Source organism: Montipora foliosa, chromosome 14 (assembly GCF_036669935.1).
Source record: "Montipora foliosa isolate CH-2021 chromosome 14, ASM3666993v2, whole genome shotgun sequence".
Taxonomy (NCBI): domain Eukaryota; kingdom Metazoa; phylum Cnidaria; class Anthozoa; order Scleractinia; family Acroporidae; genus Montipora; species Montipora foliosa.
Window position 1 is genome coordinate 10,107,478 of NC_090882.1, and position 25,000 is coordinate 10,132,477.

Here is a 25,000-nt window from a genome sequence, read left to right on the forward strand (position 1 = left end):
CTGGAATTTTGCACCCTTGTTGATGAATTTACTGCCGTTTAAGAGCGATTTCACCTTAATGGAGATAAATTTATCTTTCCAAAAAGCTTTCTTCAATATTTCGTGATGCTAAAGATCTTCCTTGTTTGTTTTTCAAGCTGCAGAATATTCGTAAAACACTCGAAACACTCCGCACGGCAACATTTCGTAACAAGTTCTTTAAGTTGAAATTACAGAAATTTGCATCCCGACTGAAGTCTCTTCCAACATGTCGAAACTAATAATTTCCTCTCGTATACCGATGATTAATAACTGGAGTCCTCATATTATAATTGCACATGACCTGTCGCGATCTGACGTGGGCAACGCGAGAGCGAGGGACTAATCCCCCGAGGGTATGCAATACACGCGCGGTGCTCGCATTTTCTTGGGTTCTCTGTCCAGTCGGCAAACTCATAGGCAATAGCTTTTAACCTCTGAAACACTTGACTGGTTCACTGATTTCTCCCTAACTTATTTTGATGAATGAAAAAGGATTGGCTGGACTGTCAAATTATTGGGTCTTTGCCTGCATTGAAACTTTGTTAAGTTTCATTCAAATTTCTCCAAACCAAAGTAGCGGTCAAAATATCTTAATTAAGGAATGACCTGTTGGTTACTAAAATGAGATCATTTTGGGTATGTCTACACTATACCGGATATTTCTTTCGCCAAAAGGAAAATCATATCGGATAGGGCTTTTAATTGTTTACGCATAGTAACGTTTTCGGAGCAGTTTCTGCGAAAGAAGGACTCTGCACCGCTTCAACTTAAAATCAATCTTTATGTATAGGATAGGCTTCTGTGCAACTTTTAAACTTGTTTTGTAAGCCAGGAAAAAGTCGTCGTCACAGAGTGAGTAATCTAACTCTTTCCCTCTGTATCTATAAAAACCCGTTTCAGTCATCAAAGCTTTGAAAATTATTTCCTTGTTCTCTTCTTGAGAACATGTTTAAGGCAATCTTTTCAGAATGAGCAAACCATGCTTTCTTTTCCCGACAGAGGTGAATGAAATGAAATCCGCTTATTATATTTATTCATTTATTTTTGTTTTAGGTCCTTTTCGCTATTGTGGCATTGCTTTATTATCACTGATTCGTGATGTCCTTGCACCCTTATCGTGATGAGGAGTTAAATCATTTCAAGTGTTTGTCTCTGGTTTTAAATGAATTCCCCAAGGCTTTACGTCAGACTTTTAAGGCGATGTGGGACACCACCATTGGGCGTCGCCCTGGCTACCAGCTTTGGGATGACTCCACTGCTGTGAGAAATCTCTTTGTCTCTACAGAGGGAGGGACAACTAAAGTTCCTACACACCAGTCGTACAATGAATGGGATTGCACCGCATTTTTCCAGGCTACCATCTTTGCAAAGTCCTTCAGTATTCATTCCAAAACACTGAATGATTTGTATGTGAAGCCCCGAGCTGTTCCTTATGGAAGTTTCCATGGATCTGTGTTGAGCCCAGTAGGGGATAATGCCGAGACCTTTGCACTGGCTATTGATCAGCTTCGGCGTTTGAGGAATGCAGTTTGTCATTCTTCTCGCTTGGAGATGGACAAAGCAACATTTGACCAGAACATTCAGTACGCTAAAGAAGCGTTCAAAGCTCTAGGAATTCCAACTGCATCGATTGATGTTATTGGAAATTTGACTGCATCTGACTTTCCGACAACAGAAGTCCGTAAGTTGGAACAACAGGTAAGGGAAGAGAAGCAAGCATACATCAAATGTTTAGAGAGCAGAAATGCAGACATGAAAAAGATTGAGGAGTCCTTAGCATCCATAAAAAAGGAGAGCCTCGCTGCTAACAAAGAGGTCGCGGAGGGCTTGAGGATGCAACAGGAAGATATAAGTGCGTTAGGGAAGGAGATCCATGAGCTAAAAAAGAAGGAAGAGGAACGATGTAAAGAAGCAGAAAAAACAGGTAAAACACTAGGACAACTGTTTTCAAGATTCTTTTTAAAAACAGCAGCAGATAGCAATAGGCATGACAAATAACACACTGTTTTTCTGTTAAATATGACAAAAAGAGAGACAGATCTTCCGTGTATCTCGCGTGGTTAAAAGAAAAACAATCAACACAAGTCACATAAAAATAAACGAAACTGTTACAGTACCGCTCGAAACTATTTGTGCATTTGCGGCGGTTCTTCCGAGGTCAAAATGCGGATTCGATCTCCAGTTTGACCGAGATAAAACCTCGTTTACGGAAAACGAAAGCCAAGGTTTCAGCTAGGTTTTTTCGGTTGATTTACTCTGCAGTTGAGAGAGAACGCGGTGAGGCTTTTGTTGGCATTGTTTTCCACTACAAAAGGCAGGCTTAAGTTTTTGAAATTGTAACAACTGTGACATTTATAAAACTGCGTGTTTAGAAATTGATGGGGTCGAAAAGTGAAGCCAACATACAGTTTCTCAAGTCGGGAGTTTTAAATCCTTTGCTTCATTTCAAGACAACTTTCTTCTTATAAGCGTTGTAATTAAATAGTTCTTTGTTTCGAGCGGTACAGTAGTTATTAAATTTGCTCTTCAGCTAAGCTAATCAAAGCCAAAGATCAATTTCTGAGATGACGTCACAAACAAATTTGCTTTCTTTATTACATAGTTAGTCTACTTACTATGTTTATTATAACTAGATAATTTATGTTGTGACGAGGAGTTTCTGCAGTGACGTCATCTTAGGAAGGTGGCCAATATTGCACAAGATCTGTCTTCATTTAAATGACGGCAACTGAAGTTTTCTACTTCTACAATGCATTGAAAAACGGGAAATATGCCTGCTGTATAACATTTTCGGTTATGTGCACAAAGTTGAAGATGATATTTGTTTTTACTTCTTGATATCTTCTCTCTCAACGAGAAAAAGGATATTTAAAAAAAGTAAGCAACGTCTACTTTGTGTTTTGCTTTTGCATTACAAAGACATCAAGTCAACAGTCCCAGGATCTGTTCTTCCTTCAATGATTCCAAACTTCACTGGCCGACAGAGTGAATCCCAAGAGATCGTGGATCTAGTGAGTTCCGAACATACCCGAATCGTGACGATCTGGGGCTCACCCGGATTCGGAAAGACATCGGTTGCTATAGCGGTGGGGTACCAACTGCAGTCTCGACGCTTTCCTGTTTGTTTCCTTTCATTGCGAGGACTTCAGACAAAGGCACATCTGACATCAAAGCTTTTCAGCCTCGTAAGGCAACCCATCCCGAGTCAGAGATCAGAATCTCAGCCTCTGTCCTTTGAAGATGAGCTAATTGAAACCCTCGGCGGCATTTCAGATTCCTGCGTATTTATTCTTGATAATGTAGATGATCTGCTAGAGAGTGGCTTTCCAAATGTAAAAGAAGACGTCCTGCAACTGTTTGAAGAAATTCTTACGCGAAATAAGAAGATAACTCTGGTGGTGACGACACGAGAATCGTTTGAATTTATCAACTTGAATTTCCAAGGGCACAAATCAATAAGAATAAGGTCACTGGATGACACCTCATCTCGTACGTTAGTTCATGAATTGGTGCCAAATGCAACTCCCGATGACTGCGCACAAATTGCCCAAATATGCGGTTGTGTGCCTCTTGCGATGAGGTTAATGTGCTCTCTAGTTTCTGAAGATGATGTTCAACCAAGCCAGTGTTTGATTGAGTTCACTGAGTCCACAACAGAAAGTATCGTCGACATCTTAGACAATACAGATTATCCAGCTAATCAAAGATTGCAGTTCTTATATGAAAAGTCCTTCCACAGACTTTCTCCCGAACAAAAAGAAGCATTTGTGTCTTTGTCTGTTCTTCCGGGATGTTTCACCACGACTCTCGCAGCAGCTGTATTGAATGTTAGAAAGTGCAAGGCCATCACAATGTTGAAGTTACTCCAAAGAAAATCCTTTCTCGATTCAAACTCCCAGCCTGGGACATTCATAATGCATAAGCTTCTTCAGTCATTTGCTAAAGAAACAGGAGATCAGCGAATGGAAGAAGTAGTAGCAAATGCAAAGTGCCGTTTCCATGAGCATTACATTTCTCGTTTCGACAAATTGAATGATGAGTTTCTAAATGGTCATTCCATGGACGCATTCATTGCATTCTATGAGGAAAAACAGATTTTTGTGGAAAGTCTTGTAGACGGTTGCACAGATCCCAGGATAGCCGAGAATGTTTTTAAAGTTTTGATAACAGCAGAAATGTTTCTGGACACGTTGTTTTGGTGTTCTATTGAATCTCACAATTTTTACACTGTCTACGATTCGGCCTTAAAGGTAGCCAATGCTCTAGGAAATACACATTACCAGAGGCGTTTACTAGCTTCTAAAGCATTTGGTGAGATTACCTGGGGAGCACAAGGAAGTTCAATGCAACTTCTCAAGAAGGCATATGAAATCCAGTCAAAATCATGTTCAGTTTCTGATGATGAAAGGGGTAAATATTTGTGTTACTTTGGCATCTGTCAGCTTGTTAACGGCGACGCTGAGAGCGGGATACATTGCCTGCAAAAGGCTCTTTCTTTAATGTTTGAAAGTGGAGAGCAGAAAATTTTAAGGCTCGTTGTTAACCAAGTCATGGCCGTCTATTATCAGTTCTTAAACGACCCATCTACCTCGACTTACTACTATGACAAAGCACACAAGGAATGCAATTCAGCTGCAGATGAGCAACTGATTGTCATTCCACCCCTGGGACACAAAGGAAAAAAACCAAAAAATAGCAAAGAGCTTCAAACAAATACTTTTGACTCGGGTAATTATTGGCCATTGCAATTCCTAGTTATATGTCTCATCAGGAAAGCAGCAAAGACCTTCTTTGACACTGACACCCAGCAATTTGTAATCAACCCTGCTCTTCGAATATTAAAAGATCTCCAGATAAATTCCAAAACCCCTTTTTATTTGTTTCATTTTTGCGGTAATGTTATGGTACTTCTGGAGTCAATATTCACAGAAGAGGGAATTGTTGAATCAGGTTTCGAAGAATCAGTCGCACGTCACCACGCAACACTCGAGCAATTCAAACATAGCTCTTCAGGCCCAGAGGAGAACGTTGATTCAACCGTGACCCGTCGTTCTCAAGAATGCAATCACCCTCTTGCAAAGATCTACCAAGACTTCGGTAAATTGCACGACCACAAGAAGAACTACTCAAAGGCTCTTTATTTTAAGACGTGCGCTCTTGATATCCTATTGAGAACAAATAAACAAAAAGCAAATGCATTCTTAGCCCATAGCTACCATTCACTCGGGGTGACACAGCATTCGTTGGGTGATTTTACCTCTGCTCTGCAGTCAAAGCAGCGGGCATTAGATGTGCGAATAAAATTGCTCGGAGAAGATCATGCAAGCACAGCTGATAGTTACCATTCACTCGGGGTGACACAGCATTCGTTGGGTGATTTTACCTCTGCTTTGCAGTCTGATCAACGGGCATTAGATGTGCGAATAAAATTGTTCGGAGAAGATCATGCAAGCACAGCTGATAGTTACCATTCACTCGGGGTGACACAGCATTCGTTGGGTGATTTTACCTCTGCTCTGCAGTCAAAGCAGCGGGCATTAGATGTGCGAATAAAATTGCTCGGAGAAGATCATGCAAGCACAGCTGAGAGTTACCATTCACTTGGAGGGACACAGCATTCGCTAGGTGATTTTACCTCTGCTATGCAGTCTGCTCAAAGTGCATTAGATGTGCGACTAAAATTGTTCGCAGAAGATCATGCAAGCACAGCTGAGAGTTACCATTCACTTGGGGGAACACAGCATTCGTTAGGTGATTTTACCTCTGCTCTCCAGTCTGCTCAACGGGCATTAGATGTGCGCCTAAGATTGTTCGGAGAAGATCATGCAAGCACAGCTGAGAGTTACCATTCACTCGGGGTGACACAGCATTCGTTGGGTGATTTTACCTCTGCTCTGCAGTCAAAGCAGCGGGCATTAGATGTGCGAATAAAATTGATCGGAGAAGATCATGCTATCACAGCTAAGAGTTACCATTCACTCGGGGTGACACAGCATTCGTTAGGTGATTTTACCTCTGCTCTGCAGTCTGATCAACGGGCATTAGATGTGCGAATAAAATTGTTCGGAGAAGATCATGCAAGCACAGCTGAGAGTTACCATTCACTTGGGGCGACACAGCATTCGTTAGGTGATTTTACCTCTGCTCTGCAGTCTGTCCGACGGGCATTAGATGTGCGAATAAAATTGTTCGGAGAAGATCATGCAAGCACAGCTGAGAGTTACCATTCACTTGGGGTGACACAGCATTCGTTAGGTGATTTTACCTCTGCTCTCCAGTCTGCTCAACGGGCATTAGATGTGCGACTAAAATTGTTCGGAGAAGATCATGCAAACACAGCTGATAGTTACCATTCACTCGGGGTGACACAGCATTCGTTGGGTGATTTTACCTCTGCTCTGCAGTCAAAGCAGCGGGCATTAGATGTGGGAATAAAATTGCTCGGAGAAGATCATGCTATCACAGCTAAGAGTTACCATTCACTCGGGGTGACACAGCATTCGTTAGGTGATTTTACCTCTGCTCTGCAGTCTGATCAACGGGCATTAGATGTGCGAATAAAATTGTGCGGAGAAGATCACGCAAGCACAGCTGAGAGTTACCATTCACTCGGGGTGACACACCATTCGTTAGGTGATTTTACCTCTGCTCTTAAGTCTGATCAACGGGCATTAGATGTGCGAATAAAATTGTTCGGAGAAGATCATGCAAGCACAGCTGAGAGTTACCATTCACTTGGGGCGACACAGCATTCGTTAGGTGATTTTACCTCTGCTCTGCAGTCTGTCCGACGGGCATTAGATGTGCGAATAAAATTGTTCGGAGAAGATCATGCAAGCACAGCTGAGAGTTACCATTCACTTGGGGCGACACAGCATTCGTTAGGTGATTTTACCTCTGCTCTGCAGTCTGTCCGACGGGCATTAGATGTGCGAATAAAATTGTTCGGAGAAGATCATGCAAGCACAGCTGAAAGTTACCATTCCCTTGGGGCGACACAGCATTCGTTAGGTGATTTTACCTCTGCTCTGCAGTCTGCCCGACGGGCATTAGATGTGCGAATAAAATTGTTCGGAGAAGATCATGCAAGCACAGCTGAGAGTTACCATTCACTTGGGGTGACACAGCATTCGTTAGATGATTTTACCTCTGCTCTGCAGTCTGCCCGACGGGCATTAGATGTGCGAATAAAATTGTTCGGAGAAGATCATTCAAGCACAGCTAAGAGTTACCATTTACTCGGGATAACACAGCATTCGTTAGGTGATTTTACCTCTGCTCTGCAGTCAAAGCAGCGGGCATTAGATGTGCGGATAATACTGTTCGGAGAAGATCATGCAAGCACAGCTGAGAGTTACCATTCACTTGGGGCGACACAGTATTCGTTAGGTGATGTTACCTTTGCTATGCAGTCTGCTCAACGGGCATTAGATGTGCGAATAAAATTTCTCGGAGAAGATCACGCTATCACAGCTGAGAGTTACCATTCACTTGGGGAGACACAGCATGCGTTAGGTGATTTTACCTCTGCTCTGCAGTCAAAGCAGCGGGCATTAGATGTGCGAATAAAATTGCTCGGAGAAGATCACGCAAGCACAGCTGGGAGTTTCCATTCACTCGGGGTGACACAGCATTCGTTAGGCGATTTTACCTCTGCTCTTAAGTCAAAGCAGCGGGCATTAGATGTGCGAATAAAATTGTTCGGAGAAGATCATGCAAGCACAGCTGGGAGTTACCATTCACTCGGGGTGACACAGCATTCGATAGGTGATTTTACCTCTGCTCTGCAGTCTGATCAACGGGCATTAGATGTGCGGATAAAATTGTTCGGAGAAGATCATTCAAGCACAGCTGATAGTTACCATGAACTCGGGGTGACACAGCATTCGTTAGGTGATTTTAACTCTGCTATGCAGTCAAAGCAGCGGGAATTAGATGTGCGAATAAAATTGTTCGGAGAAAATCATGCAAGCACAGCCAAGAGTTATCATTCACTCGGGGTGACACAGCATTCGTTAGGCGATTATACCACTGCTATGCAGTCTGCTCAACGGGCATTAGATGTGGGAATAAAGTTGTTCGGAGAAGATCATTCAAGCATAGCTGAGAGTTACCATTCACTCGGGGTGACACAGCATTCGTTAGGCGATTTCTCCTCTGCTCTGCAGTCAAAGCAGCGCGCATTAGATGTGCGAATAAAATTGTTCGGAGAAGATCATGCAAGCACAGCTGAGAGTTATTATTCACTCGGGGTGACACAACATTCGTTAGGTGATTTTACCTCTGCTCTGCAGTCAAAGCAGCGCGCATTAGATGTGCGAATAAAATTGCTCGGAGAAGATCATGCAAGCACAGCTGAGAGTTACCATTCACTCGGGGTGACACAGCATTCGTTAGGCGATTTCTCCTCTGCTCTGCAGTCAAAGCAGCGCGCATTAGATGTGCGAATAAAATTGTTCGGAGAAGAACATGCTATCACAGCTGAGAGTTACCATTCACTCGGGGTGACACAACATTCGTTACGTGATTTTACCTCTGCCATGCAGTCTGCTTAACGGGCATTCAGTAGATGTGCGGATAAAGCTGCTCGGAGAAGATCATGCAAGCACAGCTGATAGTTTGTTTTTATTCTGGTTAACAGTAACCTATGTTTGTCATGAATGGCTGGAATTTCTTTGCTGTTGAAAGACGTGACTTGTGAGAGTAAGAGGCCATAAGAAAGGAGATAAATCACATAACCAAGGGAAGAAAGTACCTATTTGGCTTTTTTTTTTACTTTGGAGAAGATTCCTCATCGGATTTAGGAATGCATTGATGATGAGTAGAGATCTCGCGGGTTGTGCTGGATAAATTCACCTCCGGTTGACCTCCAATGACTGTAGCAAGCTTTGATATTCAGAGAAAACGATTAGGAACACCAATAGTGAAACGGTCAGATCATGTAACGCTGTTGTTCAAGACTTTACATTGGCTCTCAGTTGAGAGGAGAATTCAATTCAAGATCCTCATAACTTATAAGACCCTGCATGAACAGTCAGGCAGCAAACTATTTGATGCCTTTAATTGACGAGTAACATCCGTTTTGAATTTTAAGATCATCGTCACACAGGGGCACCCAATGTCCATTTTCGGAAAGTATCTGTTCGGAAGACGATTTGAGATCTAGAATTTTCGGAACATTTTGACCATCTTTAACGGATTTTTTACCCTAAAAAGGTCACCTAGAATTTTCGGGAGCCTTTTTTCTGGCTGAAATGTTCGAAAAGGTGAGTTTTGATCCCTACAATCAACCTCGTTCCCAGGGCTTTTCTCCGCCGAGGGGAAGGTGGGAGAAAAGCCCTGGGAACGAGGTTGCCCTACAATTTTCGGATCACTAGGGGATAAAAATATGCCTCTATCTACCGTTTAAATACTAAAATACGTTTAACGATGCTATGTCTAAGTGGTTTTGAACTACATTCTCGTTGGGTGCCTCTGGTCACACTTACTACTTTATCTTAAAAAGATTAGAACTGACTTTTATGGTGGCAGAGCTTTTCCTTCCCAGCACCAAAATTATGGAACTCTTTGCCTAAGGACATTAAAAAAGCGAAGACAGTTAATTGTTTTAAAACTGAACTTAAAACGTATCTTTTTAGAGAGTCCTTTTTTATCATTGATTAGATAGGGTATTTATTTAGCAATAAAATGGTTGTAAGGCGCATTGATCTGTGGGAATGCGCCATACAAGAACTATTTATTATTATTAATAGTCGATTATGCATTCTAATTCATTTTGCATATATTACAATGTGGTAAGTTAGACGATCCGAAGGCCTGGCCAGAACTCGTGCCGCATTCTAAAGCGTTGTTTCGTGGCATGACTTTCGACTTATATCTCGGTCGAAAAACTGGTACTAAGGCATATGATCAGACATGCGGCGAACATGTTTTTCATGCTTCGGGTATATGAAAAGGTAGGGATTTCACGAGTCGAAGTATATGAAAGGCTTTAGGTATTTAAAAGGGCCTTTCATTATATTCCAATGGAAGGTATACGAAAGGGGTACCATTTGTCAATGGAAGATCTACGAAAGGGGTATCTTTTCTACCAAAAATGGTTTATAAAAGTGTAATTAAGGGGTCGTACCTCGGGGCGGAGCCTCAGTCGCCGTAGCTCCGCTATTTTGTGCTCTCATCGATGGATTTTGGTGAATTTAAGGACGGTGCCTACTAATTCAAGTGTATTTTTGAGCGGCTTACTGACCATGCGGGAAAATCGGATCTTAACAAGTGTTACTGAAATCCACAAAGAAAAGTGGGGGTAACCACGCATTTTTCGAAGATAATTAATCAACAATATTTGTAGTAGTAGGCACCGTCCTTAAACGCTTCGACGGTAGCATTTATCGAAATCTGAGGGAATTGTCGGTTGTTTAGTTTATTTGTTAACGAACAGGACTTTGAATCGCCTTGGCTTTGGGATGTTAACCGTATTTTGATTGCATTTGTTGATTAGTTCCAGGCCGACAGATCCATGTAGCTTAATCTTTATCCGGTCAAATATTGTTTGGAATTGGTGGAAAAGTAATCTGAAGGCAAGATCCATAAAAGTGAGCCTGAACCAAGGCAAATTATGAAAATACTTTATTCATCAGGGGGTGAATACTCCAATCAGTTGCACGGAGTTTGTTTACGATAAACGAGCATGCAATTGAAAATGTTTGCTGATATTTGTGCTTTCGTTCACAAATTAGCTTTTACGCTTAAACATCTGAAACATTACCGGTTAATACGAAATTTGAAGGCTATAAATGTAAATATTTTAGATCTATTAAACTTCCGAGTCTACGGAACTGGCGCTGTCACGCAACGTGTCAACAAATCGTAGTTTGTACAGGGGGACATGTACCCTGGGCACCAGAGGTTTTTCTCGCTTGCGGCGGGAATTTTCGGTGTCGGCCAAAGGCCGACACAGGTTCGGCCGTAGGCCGAAGCCACGAGCGGCGAAGCCGCGAGAAAAACCTCTGGCACGGAGCGGTGCTTTTTACCGTCCCCGTTGACCTTTGAGCTTTTTTATCGGATTACCTTTATGCCAATCACATGGACGTCTCACGTGGACCGGCACGTGAAGAAATGTCAGAAATTCGATTAGGGCATTCAACGGGCAAACAACAATCACAATAGACCTTTTCGGCTTGTACATTTTGTTTTCCCAATACAGATCATGTGATAATACTCAGGAGGTTTGGTCTTTTGTTTTGTTCATTAAAATGAGGGCATGCAAGCATGAATATGCCTGCATGCACTCTTTTTAATGAACAAAACAAAGGACCAAGTCTCCTGAGTATTATCACATGATCTGTATTGGGAAAACAAAATGTACAAGCCGAAAAGGTCTATTGCACTTTTCGGATAGTCGCAGTATCCCATTTGGTTAAGACGTAAACAAGGACCCGGAATAAGCTGAAACAACAACGATTTACCGGAACCGGTTGGCAAGACAGCAAGAACGTCCTTGCGTTGAATAAAATTAAATACCCCACTTGTTTGCACATCACTTAACTTCTCTACACCGTCAAAATTTTCTAGTACATTGCTTATACTTTCCTTCAGTGCCTTCCCCAAACTTTCACAAACCGCCATCACAACACTTCTGGCAGTACGCTTACGTGATGTCAACAATATTCTTTCACGTGCTGGTCTATTCTTGTCGACCAATTGTAGCGTCTGTCCCTCAGGTGGTCGTTCGGAGCCAATCAGCCGTCCTGTCCAAAATCTGGACCAACTGATCTAACTGAGCTAACGATTGGTTCGACGCTATCAAAGGAATAGCGCTCTGGTCCAGAGGCTTTTCGCGCGGGTCACTATAAAGACTTGACTGAAAACCGGAAACCGCGCTAGAAAAGTCTCTGGCACCCAGGGTAGGGGACATGCTAACCTTGCATGGACTTTGACAATATGATATAGACCGATGAAAAACGTGTATTCTAGCAATAGACAGAGGCTGAAAGTCAGCTAGTGAAATTATATATTAAAGTGACGGCGTCGAACGCACTCTCATAATCTTTGATTACTACGTACTAGTTGTAAACGGTAGGCCGTCTCCCACATGAAGCGGTTTTTAAAAAAATTCTGCACTCTGTGGAAATTCAATGCATACCAGTTAGGAGATCCTGCGACTTGTATTTTCTGCTTTTCTAGCTTCTAAAAGTTTGCCTTCGAAATCGTTCATTTGTAAATTTTCTTATAGCTAGTGTCCCCCTTGCGAAATCTTAAAAAATCTGCACTATGCACTCTTTTGAAAATCAGCCGAATCTCTCATTCTAGGCCGCTGTCCAAGCGTTTTTTTTTTTTTTTTTGCATGATAAAATTCTTCAGTGAAATGAAAGTTGGAAAAATAATCACAGTCTTGGAACGCAACCAGGCGTAGGAAACCCCAACACACAATCCCAGGCCCCAACAAACAGCAGCAGTCCTTGGTCATATTTAACACTTTTTACCCTCCTTAAGTCACGAGCATTGCGATCGAAAAAATGGAATTAAATTCTTAATCCTAGCGTTGGGTTTTACTCCTTTGTTAACTCGTCAAATATCAACGAGCAAATGGATTCAAGAAGCGCCGGCGGCCTTAACCTTTTCTCCGGAGTTCATGGTGTTCACGTTTGACGATGTCCAGTCTGACAAGGTACTCAGTGTTAAAAACACGAAGCTCGTGGAAACGGTAGCTCTAAAAAGCTTTCATATTTTGGGAACGAAGGGGGTTGCATTATTCAGATTATTGATGACAGCAAGGTCTTATAGAGTTCATTTTGGAGGGTTCTTTGCATTAAAGCAATGGATATCTAGTTCATTGAAGCATGATACAGTCCAAAGAGTAAATAACTTGTATTGTTTTATGCAAAGTGACCCCCAAGACGTGTTGCATTATGGGATGGGTTCTCAAAGTTCTTTCATGTGATGGTGTCAATTTATCGATTGGTTCAAATGTGAAACTTGCCCCAGTTCCCTGCGCAATTCTGGGATAGCCCATGCGGTTCATTTCGTATGTCATTTCATCGCTATTTTCCTCGCGGGTAAATAGTTTGCATAGAAAGGGAGCAGACTTAACATAACTTTTATCTCCCTTCTTGATCTTAGCTTCCTTCCACTCAATGGGAATTTTCCTCGCTAAGAGGATACTGTAAATGACCTAACAAAAGCCCGGGGCGTTTATTTGTGTTGTAAGGGGGGCGTTGAATAGATATGAGGTGTTTACTGGAGAGGGCCGTTTATATCAAGTTAACTGTAACAACTAGAAAATCCAAATAAAAGTTCATAGTTCCATATCAAAAAAAATAGAATCCGTATTCCGCCATGCCTAATATAGGGAATAGCTGGGCTTTTTAATCTTTTAAGGAACCGAATTATTGGTACGAAGATTGACATTATGAGGGACAATTATATAGGCAGAAGTCGCAGTCCATTATATGCAAACAATTAATAAAGTGGAACCCCGAAAATATGATCACCTTTGGGCCATGGAAAATTGGTCGTATAAACACGGGATGGTCGTGTAATGAGGCAGGGTCACATTATGATACAACACGCTTTAAACATGTACTACACTTGATTACCTTTAATTTCGTTATAAATCAACCTTTTCAGTTATTTTTTCAACCTTACAAACGCAGTTCATTGCAACTGAACAAAACCGAGTGCATGTAATGCGAAAAACAATGACGTTGTTCAGTTCCTATCTAACTGGATGAATTTCAGCTTTGGCTGGATTATTTTTCCAGAGCACGCAATGCCTGTAGGGTGAACGTGGGCCTTTACGCCAATCACTTTGTACACAAGCGAGATGCGAGATGTCAGCGGTTTTTACATTGCCCTCTGTCTGTCGAAAATTCTAAACATCTTGCAAGTTAGATGACGCTTCCGTATATGAAGTTATTTTGGGCATTACATATGCCGGAGGTGAACATTGATTTCATTCTCACTAACTCCTCTTTCACCAGTATCATTAGCCAGCGAACAGGCTCCCAGCGAGGGCGGAAAAAATTCAGCGAGTGAAACGTGAATCCGCGAGCGAAGCGAGTGGGACTCATCACCAGACCGCTCTTGGCTCGTCCCACTCGCCCTAGACTACACTCGGCTAACTCGCCCTAAACCCAACCGGGAGTATTTCCGCATGCTACAGTATCATTTGTTTCCTCTCCTCCTTCATGTGCTACTCCTCAAAAGAACGTATCCTACCAGTTGTCTGGAAGTTCGAGAATAACTGGTGGATCAAATGAATTGCCCTCTACAGTTTTTTTCCATTGAAACTGCAGTCAGTTTAACCAGTCGTATTAACGGGGTAATTTTGTAAAGAAAATAAGGACTGAGGACTCCAAAAGGTGGTCCGTGGTCGTAATGACGGGGTGGTCGGATTAACGGGGTTTTCAGATAAGAGAATGTGTGGGCTTTTGTTCGGGCCATAAAAAATGTGGTCGTAATAAAGGGGTGGTCGCATTAACAGGTTGGTCGTAAGGCGGGATTGCACTGTAAATGCTTTATACACCTTATTCCAAAATGGCCACCATTTTTGCTCATCCTCGGTGTAAAAACCTGTGAAACTTACGGATGACGTAACACAAAGAAAACAAAAGAGCAAAAAAAAAACATCAAAGAATAACCTAACCCTAAAAGGAGCAAACAAACAAAGAAAAAGTTTCGCAGGTTTTTACACCGAGGTAAAACCACCATTTTAGTATTCTTTTGTTTGATTACAAATTGACCCTTTTAGTCTCGTTCAAGGGTAAATATTCTTTTGAATTTTACGCTTGAAAGCGAGGTCAAAAGGGCCAATTTGCAAGGAAACAAAAGAATAAGGTGTATGATGCTATACGCAACTCACTGGGACATAGGATACTGATCTGTTATCTCTTCTTGTAAAGAGCAACATCGAATTAGAGACGTCACTACTGGCTGTTCCCTCGAGGCTTAAAAATTAATATTGGGGACAATGTTCTTTTTGATGGGGTAACACCAGGAGCCCATGAGTAGGAGCTTGCCTCTTCCATACAAGCCCTATGAGTCAACCTTTCCTCGTATCTTTCTATTTTAAGAACGCCACGAGTTCTTCGTCTCTGCACACACTGTTTAGAATGGCCAGTCAGAATATAGTTATTGTGGAACAAGGACAAAAATAGCAAAAGCAATGTATGCAAATTGTGCAAATTGATGTAAATTGTTGTAAATGTGAGTTTCCTGCTGAAGGATTAGTTCTAAAAATAGAAAGATACGCGCAAAGGTTGACTCAAGGATATAATGCATAGGGATGCTCCTACTCATGGGCTCCTGGTAATACCTTTTTAGAACAAAGTGGATTGAGTATTCTCTATTATGAATTCAAAAGATCACGAGAATTACAGCTTCTAACCTTGAACACATGTACACCCACCTTCTTTATGAATAACCGATGTCACGTAATTTCTTCAATAGCAATAGAGCTTGCTTTCGATAGCAAATGAAACGTGCTGTAAACAAGACCGACGGAAGCCACCCCCGTGAGTTGCTGAGTACTGTAGGCCCCAATGAGCCACACGAACGACTTATTTTAGGGCTGAGCCTGAACTCTCTTGTTCTTCTTTGTTGTTGTTGTTGTTGTTTTTGCTATTTGAGCCCCAAAGCACTCTTAATTAACATTTTCTAAGTTCGACTATAACTAAACGAAGTTGTTCTTCGGTGTAGCATGCAATAAGAACACCACATTGTTAATGTTAAAAGACTTCGATAAGTATTCGAGTGCATTTTCCTGTGTAGACTACCGCAGTTTACATTTCTTTTACCGTTATTTATACTACTCACAAAAACAAAAAAACAAATGAGCAAAATAATTTAAAGACATTCTTAACTCACTCTCAGCTTGGGTATGTTGTTATGTACCAGTCAAATCGAAGCTTCAACATCCCCCTCGGGGAACCCCACGGGCATTTGAATTTTTGGAAAATTTTTGTTGAAATCCCCCCTCCCCGGGCCAAAAAGCTGTTCAAATGCCTCATCATAGATCTATTTCAGGTGATCAAATGGCCCCATCGAATTCCCCAGCCCTAGGAGCGGTGATCAAATGCTTTGCCCCCGGGAAGACTAAGATGATCAAATTCCCTCCCCCCGGGTAGCAAAAGGCGTCTAATGCCCGGAGTATGCCCGAAAAGGAGGGGGGGGGGGGGAAGGGGAAGATGTTGAAGATGTTGATTTGACTAGTACATTAGTATGTTCTTAAAATTTTGGTTAATCTCCGGCGTGAGAGGCGTTCTTGTAAACTGAAAATGTTCTTATAAAAGAAGAGTGTATCGAGACAGTTATGAGGTAGTAATTATAAATAGTGAGCTGTAGAGATGTAGATAAAAAGAGACTATACATGAAAAACATATTTCCACTGCGGGCTTTCTTTTCTTTACTGCTTAGCTAACTGATTCATATATAACAGCTGCCGGGTGATGGTGTAACACAAATGATCTTAACACTCATTTTTTCTTTGTTACAAATAAAAGCACATTCAGAATGAAATCATCTGCAACCGGTGAAATGAATGACAAACGAGTTTCAGAAATAAATACCAATGACCGCCCTGTATGCGACTGACTTGAATGACAAGCAATACTCTGCTTGAATCGTGAACAGTCCTGCCGAAATATTGCAAGACAAAACTCTCCAGGGGTCAAGTGTTCATACAGAACTTGTGTAACGCGAGAGCTAAGGTCGAGTAGTGCAATTTCTCTGGTGGTTCTTAACAACTGAAGTGGAATGGCTCTGGTCTATGACTGGATAACTTTTTTCATTAAGTACGTCATTGAACGTGTTATTTTATAAACTGACCACGAGGCAAAGGTTATCACTTTCGTCCCTCCAAAATGCTGATAAGAAGTGAACTACATCTAATGACTCTTGTCTGTGTTGTCTTTTCGGCTAATGGATTTTGGATGTCACAGAAGCCAACTCCGCCGGTAAATGAAATCAAGACGCCAGTAGTAATTGGTAACGTAAAATTCTTGTTTTTACTGAGGTTCTATTGTTAAGTACTCTTCCTTATTGCGCATCAAAAATAACGACATCAAATTATTTAGTTTCACAAGAAGGGTCGTCTTAAATTAGAAACAATGAGAAAGGCATACAAGGACTCAATACTGGAATCACTGCTCTCGCGCAAACTGATCTACTGCTGATTTGCCGGGAGGATTTTGCAGCCATGCAGGACCTGAACACCAGAGAAACGGTATAAAATACTTGTATTTGTCGCGGCAAAGACAAAACACTAAAAGAACTCAAGAGGCTCTTTACTTAGCCAAAATGGTTATTACGAGAAACCTAAAAAGCCGTTTTTGCTTTATTTGCATTTTATTTTTTGCTTATTTGTAGAAAGGTTACGTAATCTAATCACGTCTCAGACAATTAACCTGTAGATTTTGCTGTCGCTCGTCTGTTGGGACAGCTTTATGTTCCCGAAGGGAAAAAAAACATTCGTTTCTCTTCAGGAGCTCATCAGGTGACCTCTTGATTCTCTTATTTCATGTATCCCTACTTACGTGCGGTACAAATCAACCATTTTGTTTTGTTTTGTTTTTTTGTTTTTTTTTTTTTAATTTTTTTGCAAATGGCCAAACTGGTTACTTGAAACTCCAAGGTCGAGAATACAGAGAAGCTATAACTGGATAACGTACAAAACCAAAAACAGGCCTCTGCGCGGGCCTTTTTCTTGACCAACAATGGAACTTACACATAAGAAAAGAAAATATTCGAGAGTACAAAGGTTCGGGAATCTCAGCTTACTGAACGTTACGCAATAGTCAGGAACTGTCACATCATGCTCCAATCACGAGACTAGAAGCAGAGTCACGCAACGCTCTGCCCTTTCTTTGTCTCCTCACCTACAAAGGAGGCAGAGAAGAGAGACCCTGGGAACAAGGTTGAAAACGTTAACGAGACCGTGACCGGTAAGTCAAGCTCCATGACTGGGGCCTGCTCTCAAGTTAACAGTTTTTTGAAGACTAAGCGGAGCGATGGACTATCATCCCATCCAGGGAGGAGTAGAAATACTCCTAGTCGCTTCATGCTACAGTAACCGGAGATAAGCGCCGGCCCGATCGGCCACTAGGGTCGTAGCAGCCTTTACCTTTAAGCGGAGCCTGACGTGTTTTTGGCACGAGTAGTGGCCTCCCGCGATGCAAATAAATTTCGCTCGCTTTCTGCTTACTTAGCAGGCGGGGCATGAAACTATTCATAACGGGATGTCTTGTTTTAAGGATGCGGTCGACCTAATCAACCGTGCCTCATTTCAACCGGTGTAGTAGGTGTTCGATTGCATACAGGGAGATGAAATCGAGCGAATGATAATTACTACAAACAGTGCGCGCGTCTCGCGCGCGCTCTCTGAATTTGCGTGCCAAACGCCTATCACGCAGACTTGAAGGATATTGCACTTTTTTTTCTAAAGTGTAATTATGACCTAAATTCATTATAACTTTATTGGTTTTATCAGTGCCCGGTACAGGCGGAAGTCAACTACAGGCAAAGATCAACAAACCGGAAGTACCACACTGGTATTGCACCAAAAAGACATCGGATTACTTTACTTTATGGCTCAAGAAAACCTCTTTGTTGCCTCTCGCTGTAAACTGCTGGGTTGACAACATGAGGTATAAATTGGTTTGGTACATGTAGCTATATCAAACGAATTGATAACAAGAACTCACCATTGGAAGATTTGAAAGAAAAATTCTCCATGAATTGTTAGCTCAAAACTCCAAATTTAATCCGAATAAATAAACCGGAAAAACGACAAACCCGTTAAAAAATACAAAAAACTCTTGCATAAAAACTAAAACTTGTATACACACGTCAACAAAATAATTTGAAATGGTTGTTAGCAGAATGGATACTCCGAAATAAGGTGAGACACTTAGTTTTGTGTACATACAGTGGCAAACGATCTTACTAAAATTTTACCAAGTTTAAAGAAATCTGTGAACAGATGTGGTCTATTGTTTATTTTCCCGCAAAACTTGGTTTAAAAATAGTCACTTTTCTAAAGGCGATGAGGACTAGGCCAATTTGGGTAAATCTTACTCTTTGCTGATGGCCTCTTGTGTCAACCCAGGCCTGGTGGGTTTTTGATGACGTCATGTATTGCTGACTGTCGTTTCTAAAAATAACGTGGGTAAAATTCACGGGCCCGGCCATATCAACTTATATAACTCCTTCTCTGTCTAGTTATTTTTTCTTGCGGAAGACTACAACTAAGACATTGGTTTTCTTTCAACAAAAATCAGACTTGTGTATAACGAGGAAACAAATACCGTCGAGAACGCGCCAGGCGTTGAAACAAGAGTTCCCGGATTTGGTAACACGGACACAATTGACCATCTGGATACAGATAATCTGGTGGCCTATTTTGCTGCCATGACAGATATTATGGTGTCTTGGGGATACGAGCGAGGTATGACTGTCAGAGCAGCACCATATGACTTCAGATACGGGCCTGGTAAGCCATAAACCTTTTGTCCCGCAGAATACGTTTGTGAGCAAGCGTTTTCCCGAGTTTTCATGCTTTGTGAGCCAAAACAAGGGACTAAATGATGGTTAGGAGAGACGGATTTAGTAACTTGGGGCCTAGGAAATGATTTGCTTACGTTTGATTTGATTGAGGACTTGGAAATAACTGCAGAATACCCGGCCACTACTGTGTTCTTGAAGCACAGGCTCCCCAAGCTGAAAATACGTGGTGTATGGGACAGCTTATGTATATAGAGAATTGTATGGGGAAATCACCGATCGTAAAAAAATTGTGTAAATAACTATCTCATTTGAAATAAAGTTTTCCTACCTCAAATGTGTGACGAACTTGTCTCTTGTGCCGAGTTTAGAGCCATTCTGACGCCGTTTAGTAAAGTTATCCGAGAGCCGTTACTAAAAGAATAGGAAGGCCGACCACTCCATTCTCCACTCTGATTGGTCCATTTGAATTTGACCGCGCGCTGGCAACACGACCCTCCAATCAGAGTTGAGGGTGAAACCAGCTTGCGAGCGGCCGTTGTTGACTGCCCGGTCAAAAGCCTCTGAGGAAAGCCGAAGAGGTGAATTTTAATTTTCGTTCTTCACGAGTCTTTCGGCCGCCGAAACACACGTATTTGGAGTGAAATTTATTGGGCTTTATGGAACTGTTGTTTTTATTGCGATTCGGGACTCTTTAGTAACGGTTTCCGGATAACTTCACTAAACGGCGTCAGAGTGGCTCTAAACTCGGCACAAGAGACAAGTTCGTCACACATTTGAGGTAGGAAAACTTTATTTCAAATGAGATAGTTATTTACACAATTTTTTTACGATCGGTGATTTTCCCGTACAATTCTCTATATATACAAGCTGTCGCATACACCACGTATTTTCAGCTTGGGGAGCCTGTGTTTGAAGCGGCATAGGCCATTTTACGGATACAGCAGCCATTTTGAAATCCATTGTTTCAAATAGCTATTACGGGATTCTAAGGGGAAAATGCATACTAATTGCCCCCTTAGAATCCCATAATAGCTGTTTGAAACAATGGATTTAAAATGGCCACCGTATCCGTAAAATGGCCTATTCTTTGAAGAAATACACGCCATTCGTGTGCAAATAAGTGTTCGGGTATTCTGCAGTTTAGCCGCTTGTGGTCTGCCTTATAAGCTTTAGAATTAAAGTGCGTTATCCTAGAGTCGATGCATGCTTTCGAAAGGTCTTCTTTCGGAACGCAGTTTCGGGCACAGTTAGCAAAGCGTTGTGGGAAAGCAACCACGGTTAGCAAAGCCCCATGGAAAAGAGCTGTGTTTGAAAGCAGGAAACTAATTATCAATTTAAAAACTTCTATAGAGGACTTCACAATCAGAGCATTTCACAAAGCTGAGGGACCTCATCGAGGAAACTTACTCAGCAAACAACAACAAGACGATCACGCTGCTCAGTCACAGTTTAAGATTTCCTTACACTTTGGCTTTCCTGAATAAACAGCCTAACAGCTGGAAAGACAAGTACATTTTCCAGTGGATTACCTTGTCAGGTCAGTAATGTTTTCGATGTCAGTTGCAAAATAAAATTGACAACAAGTCAACAGACCTCACTTATTAAAGGGACCGGTTTCTGGAAAGTCCCGAAACTTTACGGGTTATTTTCAGGTGTCATAATTCCCTCTGTATCTCAAGAACGCAGAGGATTTGAGAAGTCAATTTTCACAGTCAGTTTGCTTTTTGTTACCTTGAAAACATGTTTAAAGATCGGCTTTCCTGAACAAGCGGTTGGCAGGTTCACAAATGGCTTTTCGGCCCATGATACGTGACATGTTCAGACGGTTCTCCTCCAATCAGAAAACGTATTTGAGTTGGGAGGTATAACAAATCTCATTGACCATTCCTGATAGGGGCTTTTCAGGGGCAATGAAATAATCAATGAAACGACAGAACAGAACAATAACAACTGTAAAAGAATACCAATGGTCCTTATTGGAGTTGAGCCCACAGGCACTTTTTGTTTTGTTTAAAACTACATGCAAAAGAGGCTTATGGGTCAATTCAATACAAAATGACCCCTTAGCCTCGTTCATGTGGCAAAACCGCTGATAACTGCGATAAGGGCTATTGGCCGGAGGCAAACAAGTTGGCTATAAGGCGATACCGGTAATTTAAACCATTGACTACCAGAATCAAATTCAATGAGTGGTCGGAACCGGTCTTGAACACGGGATTTCCAAATCTCAAGGTAAGCGCTCTAACCACTGGGCAGTAGGCTTGGATAAATTCTGCCAGCAGAATTTCGAGAAGAATAAGCGATTTTTGAGCTGAGCATTCTGCTGGCAGAATAAAGCATTTTCGAGCAGAATTCTGGCAGAATAAGGGAAAATTAGCGGCAATAACGATATGCATAACGGTTCTAAGAAAAGTGTAAAACTAAACAAAAAAACAAATGGAAAATACTTTGTGTTTGATTTGATTATTTGACCTAAAGTAATATGAATTATAATATTATTGTATAGCTGTGTATAGTCCTGTAGCGCTGTGTATAGCCCTTTATAGCTGTTTATAGCTCTGTGCCGCTGTGTCTAGCTCTGTATAGCCCTGTATAGCTCTGTATTGCTCTGTATGGCTGTGTATAAATCTGTGTAGCTGTGTATAGTTATGTATAGCCGTGTATACCCCAGTATAGCTGGATATAGCCCTGTATACACGTAGCTGTGTATAGATCTGTATTGCCGTGTATAGCCCTGTATAGCCCTGTATAGCTCTGCAAAGCCCTGTATAGCTGTGTATGGCTCTGTATTGCTGTGTATAGCCCTGTATAGTTCTGTATAGCTCTGCATTGCTCTGTATAGCTATTTATAGCCCTGTGTAGCAGTGTACGGCATTGCATAGCTGTGTATAGTTCTGTGTACAGCTGTAGCTGTGTATAGCTCTGTATAGGCCTGTGTAGCTGTGTATAGCCCAGTATAACCCAGTATAGCTGTGTATAGCCCTGTATAGCTCTATATAGCTCTGTATAGCCCGGTACAGATTTGTATAGTTGTATAGCTGTGTATAGCTCTCTATCGCTGTGTATAGCCTTGTATAGTTGTGTATAGCCCTGTAGAGCATTGTATAGCTCTGTATTGGTCTCTATAGGTATTTATAGCACTGTACCGTTGTTTATAGCTCAGTATAGCTGTGTATAGTTCTGTATAGTTCTGTATAGCTGTATATAGCTCTGTATAAGCCTGTATAGCTGCGTATAGCCCAGTATAGCTGTGCCTGTCTAAAACAATCTGGATGACAAACTTTACCGACAAACTTTACTTACAAAATTATTTTGCTCACAAGTAACAATAAATGTAGTGTGATGCATCAGACAATTTATCATTTCTGATTAGTTAAAATTCACGGGAAAGCCCCTTGATGTCACGCTATAGTGATAATGTGAATATTTAAACACACTTTAATCTAGATGACAAACTTTACTCACAAACTTTACTCATAAACTTTACCCACAAACTTTAATTTACTCATAAACCTTTATTCACAAACTAACTTATTAGAATGAATTTATGAGATCATTTTCATGGTGAACCCCCATTCTTTATTTCCGAGAATGTCATGCTATGGTGATTCTTTCCTGTTCCATTTGATTACGCAAATATTCAAACGCACTTTTATTTTTGAAAATTTGAGACTAGCCAGAAGAATTGATTTTTGGTTAATCGAATGATAAAGCAAAACGATGTCATTTGGCGATGTAATCAATTTGTTATATAATAGTTAGATAACTTTAAGCAATTGTGTGAAATCAACTCATGAACATCATGGATCCGTAAACAGAAGCACACTCCATCGCTTGCTAACCGCAAACCGCTTTTAAACCGCTTGAAAACGCAATGTGGTTAGCTGTGATACTTTTACAGTAATATGAGAATCGTAACATTGAAGCCATAAAAATTATTAAATCATATAGTTTTCCAAACATAATAAAATAATATAGTTTCCATAAAAGTATTTCCATAAAATGATTATAATAAAATTGAACTACCAAATGGTAAGTAGTATAGGAGTTGGTCGGTTTTGGGAATATTAAAAAGGAAATGGTCCCGAACCGGCAACTCCTATATACACCAAAAATTCGAAGAACGAGTGTCTTTGAAACATGTAACTTAGCAACAGAAAGTGTTGAATTTCTGACGTCTAGAATTACCTGTAACTTCCAATAAATTGCCAGGAGGAAATAGGCACTGGGGATGAAGTTTGTTTAGTCAGGTTACAGCTGTAGTTTTTTTTTTCTGTGTATTTGCAAAATCAATTTTCCTCTGTATTTTCGAAATGTTCCAGAATATTCTCTAAACACTACTCTAATTATACCTTAAACACACGTCAAAGGGATATGGGTCACTAACAAAGCGACCAATGGGCATGCTTTTCAGTTAATTATGTTAATTATGGAGTTCGAGTTTTCATTTTCATTTTCCTTCGCTTCTTTAATTGCAAGTGTGATTTGTCCGCGAGAAAAGGTTTACTTGTCAGCCTCCCACAAAGTGATCTCATCTACGAAGACACACTTTTCTGGTAAGATATCTTAGTACCGACTTAATTTTTCACGCAACTGAATTCGGGGATATATAAAGTAACAACGAACCTGTAGCATCGCACCTCAAATAACTAGATTTGTATTCAGTCAACATTTTCTGACCTCTACCTTGTTGTTGTATAAGATGTGAGTTTCACTCTTGTTTAAGCGATTCATTTCGTTTGTGTACGTGATGCAGTAACTGTTGTTTAACTGTAGTATGACATAATGGTTGCTTTCAGTTCACGGAAATCCATGGTTTCTCAGGCGTGAAATAAATGATCCTGTGGTAGTTTCCTTGGTTTTAGTCTTGGGCTACAAAATGTCTTGAACGTTTCCTGATCGTTTTTGGGAAGCTTCTGCAAGTACCGGAGCAGAAATTAAGTAAAAGAAAAGAAACAAAAGGCAGAAAACAACAGAAGTCCAAATAAAGACTAATCCCAAGTGACCAAAAACACAATGCTTTCCGGTACCTGCAGAAAGACCCCGTTTTGCCTCGTTAACTCGTGTTACGAATTGAATCGAGATGGTTGTCCAACCTCGTTAGGAGAGAACCCTGGGAACAAGGTTGGATCGTTGTCTTCTCCATACAATTAATTATTCCGCACTTTCTGAAGTTTGCGAAACGAAACGATGAAACTAAGTACTTTGATAGAGTAATTCGCGAAAAGAAAACGATTCGTCTGTTTTGTGAAATCGGAAAAGCTACAATTTCAATTGTTATATAGCTGAGTTTTTTCCCCCAACATCGCGCGCTCTCATTGGTTACTTCGAGGTCACATGACATCTAACAATATTTAATATTAATACTAGTATTTCGCGTCAAAAGTCTCTGAGTGGTTAACAGTGCAAAATCTATGACGTCAGAGGTTAACAGTGCTCTGGAATAATCAATTTCCGGAATTTCAAAATTTTAGGAGTT

At 41.1% G+C, this 25,000-nt stretch overlaps 2 protein-coding genes across 2 annotated transcripts in view; both read left to right on the forward strand.

Annotated features, from left to right (window-relative positions):
* Window positions 1-10,855, forward strand: part of LOC137984905 (tetratricopeptide repeat protein 28-like) — a 20,967-nt gene extending 10,112 nt beyond the window's left edge. The window contains exons 2-4 of the mRNA XM_068832244.1: window positions 1,075-1,945; window positions 2,941-3,006; window positions 5,338-10,855. Coding sequence (XP_068688345.1) covers window positions 1,120-1,945; window positions 2,941-3,006; window positions 5,338-8,576 — 4,131 coding nt within the window. The 5' untranslated portion in view covers window positions 1,075-1,119 and the 3' untranslated portion in view covers window positions 8,577-10,855. The remainder of the gene's footprint in view (window positions 1-1,074; window positions 1,946-2,940; window positions 3,007-5,337) is intronic.
* Window positions 10,856-16,776: 5,921 nt separating this feature from the next.
* The window catches only part of LOC137984903 (uncharacterized), a 26,813-nt gene continuing 18,589 nt past the window's right edge, over window positions 16,777-25,000 (forward strand). The window contains exons 1-5 of the mRNA XM_068832241.1: window positions 16,777-17,004; window positions 18,506-18,662; window positions 19,296-19,507; window positions 20,872-21,058; window positions 24,001-24,077. The gene's annotated coding sequence lies outside the window, so the exon portion shown is untranslated. The remainder of the gene's footprint in view (window positions 17,005-18,505; window positions 18,663-19,295; window positions 19,508-20,871; window positions 21,059-24,000; window positions 24,078-25,000) is intronic.